General features: G+C 56.1%; 1 protein-coding gene across 1 annotated transcript in view; it reads left to right on the top strand.

Annotated features, from left to right (window-relative positions):
• Positions 1-18: 18 nt before the first annotated feature.
• DLG3 (discs large MAGUK scaffold protein 3) overlaps positions 19-8,006 on the top strand; it is a 74,571-nt gene continuing 66,583 nt past the window's right edge. The window contains 9 exon segments of the mRNA XM_006146135.2: positions 19-154; positions 156-410; positions 3,536-3,589; positions 3,852-3,902; positions 4,305-4,429; positions 4,642-4,811; positions 5,115-5,251; positions 5,587-5,731; positions 6,351-6,676. Coding sequence (XP_006146197.1) covers positions 50-154; positions 156-410; positions 3,536-3,589; positions 3,852-3,902; positions 4,305-4,429; positions 4,642-4,811; positions 5,115-5,251; positions 5,587-5,731; positions 6,351-6,676 — 1,368 coding nt within the window. The 5' untranslated portion in view covers positions 19-49.

The raw sequence follows: 8,006 nt of genomic DNA, 5'->3' as shown, positions 1-8,006 counted from the left end.
CGTGGAAACCAGCGTGGGCTGGGGGGTCCGAGCCGCGGGGGGCAGTGCCATGCACAAGCACCAGCACTGCTGTAAGTGCCCTGAGTGCTATGAGGTGACCCGCCTGGCCGCCCTGCGGCGCCTTGAGCCTCCGGGCTATGGGGACTGGCAGGGGGGCGGCCGACCCCTACGGGCCAGGTGGGGGCAATGGGGCCAGCGCGGGTTATGGGGGCTATAGCTCACAGACCCTGCCCTCGCAGGCGGGGGCCACCCCCACCCCTCGCACCAAGGCCAAGCTCATTCCCACCGGCCGGGATGTGGGGCCAGTGCCCCCTAAGCAAGTCCCGGGCAAGAGCACCCCCAAACTCAACGGCAGTGGCCCCAGCTGGTGGCCTGAGTGCACCTGCACCAATCGGGACTGGTATGAGCAGGTATGGACCAGCGGGGTCGAGACGGTTGGTGGGGCAAGCCAGGAGGGCTGGAAAGTGGGGGCCTAGAGGCCTGGGGTACAACAGGGGTTGTTGGGGCTCCAAGCTCTTGGACCCTGAGCCCTAGCATTGCAGCTGGGCAAATGGAAGGAGATTGGAGACGTGGCAGTCACTGTGTGTGTCTGTTTGTGGGGGTCTCCATTTGGAGGGAATTAAGAGAAGCTGTGTGTGTCAGCGGGTGAAGGTATGGCGGAGGGGCACATTTTCCTGTGTGTGGGAATTGGGTTTGTCTCAGTGTGGGGGTTTGGCAGTGTCTCTGTGTCTGGCAGGGGGCGGGAGGTTCTGCGGGGGCTGTTGTGTGGTATGTGTCTCCACCGGAGGGGAGGAGGGGGCATTGCGTTCTGCGTAGGGGGGACATATGTGTATATGTGTATTTGTGTGTGTATGTATGTTATGGTGTGTGGAGGAAGGTAATGGAGCTCCCATGAATCTATGTAGAGGAGCCCATGTGCCCGGCTTGCTGAGCTTCATCTCTTGATGCTATGAGTCCCTCTCAGTTCCAGTCCCTTTGTGTGTGAATGTGCACATGGACGTATGGGGATGTCTTTCTGAATGTAGAGGTGTCTCTGTAGATGAGGCTGCAGGGATAGCTGTGTTTTGCCTATATGTATGTGTGTGGCTACATGTATATGTGTGTGAGCATGTTACTGCAAGAGTGTGCATGCATGTGCCTGCTTGTGTGTGCGTATGTGTGTGTGTATGTGTGGTGTCCCTGGTGAGAGGCGCTTGACAGGGAAGGGAGGGGAGGGGGAGGAAGCCAGAGACACGTCCCAAGGAAGGCTGAGAGGCTGCTGAGAAGGACGGACTCTTTTGTCCAAGCAGCTCTGAAGTGTGTGTGCTAGGGTGGGGGCTGGGGGGGGGGGGCGGGGGTGTCAAGGTGGGGGTGGGGGGGGGTGGGCTGAAGCAAGCTGCCTCGCTCCAGAGCAGACATGGTGCCTAGAGCCAGGCAAGGGGCAGCTGCCCTGGTGCAGAGACTGACCCCGGTGGGGCATGTCCCCCTCGGGTACTCCGAGATATTGGAGAGCCTAGCCCCCCAGCCCTGACTTGGCACAGCTTGGGAGCCCCTGAGTGCTGGGCACAACTCCGGCTTCCACTCCCAGCCTAAACTGCCAGCTTAGAAAATGGAAGGAGCATCTGTGGGAGAAGCAGCAAAATGGAGGCTGGGCTGGCAGAGCCAGGTCCCTGGCACGCATGGCGGAGGGCCTGTCTTGTTATCCTGCTCTGTAGCCCCCAGGGTGGGGATAGAGGAGGAGGAGGAGGGTTTGCTGTCGAGGACAGGTGCTGATTGCCCCAAGCTGGTGACTGTTCTGGCCGCCTCTGTTCTCCTCTGGGGATAGGATGTGCTCTCACTGAGAAGCAAAGGTAGGGACTTCCTGGGGGAGAGGAGTCCTCGGTTCTAGCCTTCTGTCAGTCCATGACTACTGTCTCCTGTGTCCTTTGCCTTGCTCCCTTGACCTTTGTGGCAAGTCCTCTTCTCTCCTTTGCCCCTCTGTCCTGGGGCCTTCCCCTTATAAATACCCTCTCATGCTTATTCTGCCTAGCTGGGAGAAAGGTGCCGATCCCAAGGCTGGGCCAGTTGGCCAAGGTTTCTTTACCAGAGCTGATCTCTGGATGGCTCCTAGCTCTGAGGGCAAGATCCCTGGGTGGGGGAAGGGTAGAGACTGGAAGATGGCCCACCAGGAGCTGGAAGGCTCTGGGTGCCACTTGAACAGGGCTTGAGGCATGGCTTGTCACATGTGAGCACACAGGAGCTACATGGGTCTCTTTTGCTCGTGTCTGTGGAATGGGACCTTAGGCAGCTGTGCTGGTTTTGGGTCTCTAAAGAGCCATTGGTTCTTCCGGCTGGGATCAGGGACCAGGGTGAGGCTGCAGCTGGAGTCCTCCCACTAATTCCCAGGGCTGCAGGGCATGAAATCCTAGGACTATACCCAGAAGTAGTGGAGATATGACTAGCCAGCCGTCTTCCCTCTTTCTGTTTCTTGAAGGCAAAGCTGTGTGGGGTAGAGAGGGATGGGGAAAGCAGAGTAGGCCATGTGGAGGAGCCCCCATCCTGGGTTTCCAGCTCTTCTCTTCTGAAGGAGTTGCCAGGAGTCAGGAAAGGGGCACCATAGCTAGAGAGGGATGGGGGAGGGGCATCAGGCTACCTGAGGCAGAGAGAGGTGAACGGGGCTTTTCTATTCTCGGGGCTTTTCTATTCTTGGGGCTGAGAGCAGGAGCCAAGTAGTAGGTGCTGCTTGTCTGTCCAGAATCACATTTTCACTTGACAAATGGCCACAAGTATGTCTTGTCTGGGAGGCTACTTCTGGGTTGGTAAAGCCAACCCTGTTTCTGACCCCTTCCCTTGCCTTTCCTCCTGTGGCTACTGAGTGTTGAAGACTTCAGACTCTGCTGCCAATCATTCTGTGGGCTATCAACTTCTCCCTCACAGGGAATCTTGTCCAGCCTGCTCCTGTTCCCTGCCTCTGGCATCATCCTTGACTCCTGAACAGATCCCATTCTGGCTCTTTGCTCTGGGAAACACAAAGAGTTCAGGATCTAAGGTTTCTACCAAAGTCCCTTGGTGGAAAATAGATTAGGATGTTGACTCTTTCTGCCCATTTAAGGAACTGGGTTCCATGGAGCCACGGAAGGCACAGAACGAGAGTTGACAAAGTGCTCTGAAGGGGGTAACTTTCCTTTTTCCCATGAGCTCTGCTTGGGGAAGGAAATGAGTGACCAAAACATCAGTGGCCTCAACAGGTTGCTTTACTCGGAAAGCACCTGGAAATCCAGGTTCGAGCCTCTAACTCTAGCTCTGCCATTAACTCCCAGTGTGCCTTTAGGCATATCACATGTCTCCTCTGAGCCTCAGCGTCATTGTCTGTCACATGGGGGAGGGGCACTGGACAAGATGGTGTTTGTTGTTCTTCCAGCTCTGACATGCTGTGAATCCGTGATCCTCAAGTCAGGGAGAGCTTTGGTTTAGAAGGGGAGGGATTCCCTGTCCAGGCCATTGGGTGTCCCTTATGGATGCTGGGTGTGGTGTGGTTTGCCTGTCTGCTGTGCTCCATCTCTGCCATCCCCCTTAGGCCAGCCCTGCACCCCTCCTAGTGAACCCCGAGGCCCTGGAGCCCAGCCTCTCGGTGAGTGCACCACTGGCTGGCTCAGAACCAGACAGCTGATCTGGGCTAAGTGAACAGCTGGGTTTGGCCTGATGTGGTTGGAAACAAGGGGAGGGGAGTGGCCTCCTTGGGGTCAGCCTGTCCCCATCTGTGGCCAAGAGGTGCCATGGGTTGTACTCGGGCTCTCCTACTCTGTGGGAGTGTGGGAGGAGGCAGGCTGGCCAGAGGGCAGATGGCTTGGAGGGCAGGAGGTACTGAGGAAACTGTCCATGTCTTCCCCTAGGTGAATGGCAGCGATGGCATGTTCAAATATGAGAAGATAGTACTTGAGCGGGTGAGTCTGCCAGTGGGAGAGGGTGAAAGGGCAGAGCAGAGGGTGGGAGCCAGGAGACAGAGGGCCCTGAGTCTCAGTTTCAAGACTCATGAGGGGACCTGCATTGAGAAGATGGAGAAGCAGCAGCCCACAGAGGCCACATCACTGCATTATTCAACCCACTAACCAATATTAATTGATTTGGCTCATTGAGGCCTGGAGAACTGGGGAGAGGTTGGGTTTGCTGAGGCCTCCCTGCCAGAATGGTCATACAGGCTGGGAAACCACCAGGTTTCTTGTACTGCCATGACTTCTTCTGAGACCTGGAGAACCTGTTCTGGGATGTAGGGGGATACAGGGTGCCCATACCTTTCTTCGTGACCTCAGAGTGAACAGACCATGCCTTTCCACTCCCTTCTGCAGGGCAACTCTGGCCTAGGTTTCAGTATCGCAGGTGGCATTGACAACCCCCATGTCCCAGATGACCCTGGCATCTTTATTACCAAGATCATCCCTGGTGGAGCAGCTGCCATGGACGGGAGGCTGGGGTGAGATGGCCTGGAAGCAGGGCTGTGGGTAGCAGGGGCAGGATGCAGATGGGGGGGAGGAGGGAGGGCCTGGCAGGATGACCCTTCCATTAGATCTGAGATGGAGAGGAGAAGAGGAAGGAGGAGGAGGGGAGGAAGAAGAGAGGGAGGAAGCTGGAGTGGGGGTGGAGGGGTGGTGGCGCAGTGTCATGCCTCTTGGGCTTCCCCCGCAGGGTGAATGACTGTGTGCTGCGGGTGAATGAGGTGGACGTGTCGGAGGTGGTGCACAGCCGGGCCGTGGAGGCGCTGAAGGAGGCGGGCCCTGTGGTGCGATTGGTGGTGCGGAGGCGACAGCCCCCACCTGAGACCATCATGGAGGTCAACCTGCTCAAGGGGCCCAAAGGTGCGGCCCTCCAGGTTCCTGTGCTCTAGCCAGAGCCCCTGGCCCCTGGTTCTCACTGGCCCCATAGGGAATGAAGTGGCCTATTCTTTGCCTGATTCCCCCTATTCCAGCTCACAGCCTTCTTTCTTGACTTCAGGTCATAACCTTATTGACCTTGGGATGGCAGCCCAGTGTTTGGAATCCCCGGGAATGCTCTTGTGGGGTCAGTGGGTTGGTTGGTGGAGGGGAATTGAATCAGCAAGTGACTGAACACTGTAACCTCTCGTTATGGCCCTCTCCTATTCCCTGCTGGCTCCCACCCAGGCCTGGGTTTCAGCATTGCTGGGGGCATTGGCAACCAGCACATCCCAGGAGACAACAGCATCTACATCACCAAGATCATCGAAGGAGGTGCTGCTCAGAAGGATGGACGCCTACAGATCGGGGACCGGCTGTTGGCGGTGAGACAGACTTCACGGGGATGCTCAAATGGTAGGGTGGACAAGAGAAGCTCCAGCATTCTCTCACTTTATCTAAACCACACTCAGGGACAAGACATCATGGGACTTTCAAAAGTACCACATGAGTTGTGTTTACCCAGACCCCAGGATCTTAGTTCTTTGTGTGACTGAGCTCCCTCACCTACCCTACCTGTACCTCCTGCCTCTCTGCTTCTCACAGGACTATACTTAGGCCTCAGCATACTGGTGAATTTCACTGCAGGGGTACCTCTCAGGGTTCCCTGGAAAGTCTCTCCCTTTTCCCAAGTCCTAGCCTGAGGTCTCTCTTCTTCCAGGTGAACAACACCAATCTGCAGGATGTGAGGCATGAGGAAGCTGTGGCCTCACTGAAGAATACATCTGATATGGTCTATCTGAAGGTGGCCAAGCCAGGCAGCATCCACCTCAACGACATGTATGCTCCCCCTGACTACGCCAGCAGTACGTACCCATCAGCCCCTGGCCCTGGCCTGAAGCCATGCACCCTGGTTTTTGGAGAGGAGCAAGTTCTTACCCCTTATTAAGAGAGAGCAGGTGCAGAAGACAGTGTTCAGAAAACCTGAGCCCAGATCACAGCTATGTCCCTTAGAACTGTGTGCCCTTGGACAAGTCCCTATCGCCTGTCTTTAGTTTCCACTTTGGCAAGAAGGAGCTAATGATATATGTGCTGCCTTCTTCATAGAACTGCTGCAAGGATCAAATGAGATCATGGACGAGAAAGCCCTTGGAAAACTGTACTAGGCTATAGAGATGTGAGGAATTATTATTAGTCACACCTCTAGTCATGCCTTTCTTTGTAGACTGCCTTGACTTCAGCTCTTTCTAAGACTCACAGGAATGAGCACAGGATTTAGAAAGGGACTGTGGAGGAGGAACCCTAGTTTGGGGGTGGGGTGAAGGGGTGAGGATGGTGGATGGAGTGGGGAGGGGTGGCCTGAGGAATCCACATCCATTGGTCTCTTTTACATCTGAGTGTGAGGGGAAAGTCCTAGGAGGAAGTTGGGGTAGGGTACCTGGCTAGAAGGGTCTCTGAACTTTTTTCTCCCTTTCTCAACTCCAGCTTTCACTGCCTTGGCTGACAACCACATAAGCCATAATTCCAGCCTGGGGTACCTCGGGGCTGTGGAGAGCAAGGTCAGCTACCCTGCTCCTCCTCAGGTTCCCCCTACCCGCTACTCTCCTATTCCCAGGCACATGTTGGCTGAGGAGGACTTCACCAGGTATGGGAAAGAAGAGGGATCCTTCGGGTCACCAATCACAGACCTCCTTGTAGTATATGACAAAGAGAAGGATAAGGCAGGCCCTTTTCTCTCCCAGCTTTGGGGGCCAGGGCCCTCTCTCAGCCCTTGGGACCCTAGAGAGGGACAGAGGTGGCTGCAGAAACAAGTTCTACCATCAGGGGGAGTACTGACGGAGAGGCCCTGACCAGTAAGTGTAGATAAAGGATGGGTGGAGCATTTAGGAGGCTGAGGAGATGGGGCTGCGGGATTTCCAGCCCGATATAGTTGCAGTCCCCTCTGCTGCAACCATTTCAAATTAAAAGAGAAAGCTCTTCAGTCAGTGGGGTTGCCGGACCCTGACAGGCTGCTGGGTGGGTGGCCGCGCGGGTAAGCGCCCCGCCCCACTCTGGCGGCGGCGGTGATGGCTGCGCCTAGCGGTGGAACTGGTCTGGCCGGCCCGGGTTCCGGGGGATAGGTTTGCGGGGTGGGGGCTTGTAGGCTGCTGGGCCGGCTGCAGGGGAGGCGGGTGGGGAGGGCGGTGGGCAGGCTGTAGTGGAGCCGGAAGGGTAGGCAGACGGGGAAAAGCCCGAAGAGCCATGGAGAGGGCCCGCAAGTTCTCAGGCTCGGGGTTGGCCTTGGGCTTGGGCTCAGCCTCGGCCTCGGCCTGGAGGAGGGCGTCACAGAGGTGGGCCTGGCCGCTTCGCTCCCTGCGGCCCGGAGGGGATGCCAGGTAGGAGTGAAGGGCTGTGCTCAGGGAGGGACATCTGGGACTCTGGGAGGGAGCTGCATAACCGAGACTGGGAGCAAGGAGTCTTGCTTGGGACTCCTGTGATGAAAGATGCTTGCAACAAGTGAAGGCGGTGGGCTGGGAGGATTTGCTGGTAGTCGGGTTGTACAGAAAAACACGTGCCTGTTTGCTCTCACCTGATGACACTGGCCATTTACAGAGGTATTCCTTAGATAGGATTTTAGTCAGATTTTTCTATGTACTTGTTGCCTCCCTTCAGTTGGGCCCCCAAGCTTCCTTTGGCGATCTGGGATATCTTTATTCTTGTCTCCCACATCGCCTAGCAGGAGTATATAGTGGTAGCTGCTGATTCCATATGTTGTCCAAGAAGGTAGCAGGGGTCATTGCTGGTGGGGCAGAGGAGCGTGTGTAGAGTAAGTCTTCACATTTTGTGGATGGTGAGAGCAGTCAACCCCAGGGTGATTCGACTCCCCCCCCACTGGTTCTTTTGAGGCCCAGGGTTCATCCCACAGGAAAATCTGGGGAGGAAGAGAACTGGGAAGTGGGCTCTGATATTTTTTCTCTAGAGTTCAGGGTAGGGATTTTTTTTTTTTTGAGAGGTTTTTGCTATAGGGCGTGTGTACTCACCAGAAAGACAGAAAGTGAGAAATCACCTCCCAGGGGGGTGGCCATGCTGCAATCCCTTCTCCTCCTTTCTCCTCCCGGGATCTTGGGCACGCACACACACACACACACACATACACACACA

Source organism: Tupaia chinensis, unplaced genomic scaffold, assembly GCF_000334495.1.
Source record: "Tupaia chinensis unplaced genomic scaffold, TupChi_1.0 Scaffold000165_2, whole genome shotgun sequence".
NCBI classification, from domain to species: Eukaryota; Metazoa; Chordata; class Mammalia; order Scandentia; family Tupaiidae; genus Tupaia; species Tupaia belangeri.
This window is presented reverse-complemented; position numbering and strand designations above follow the sequence as displayed.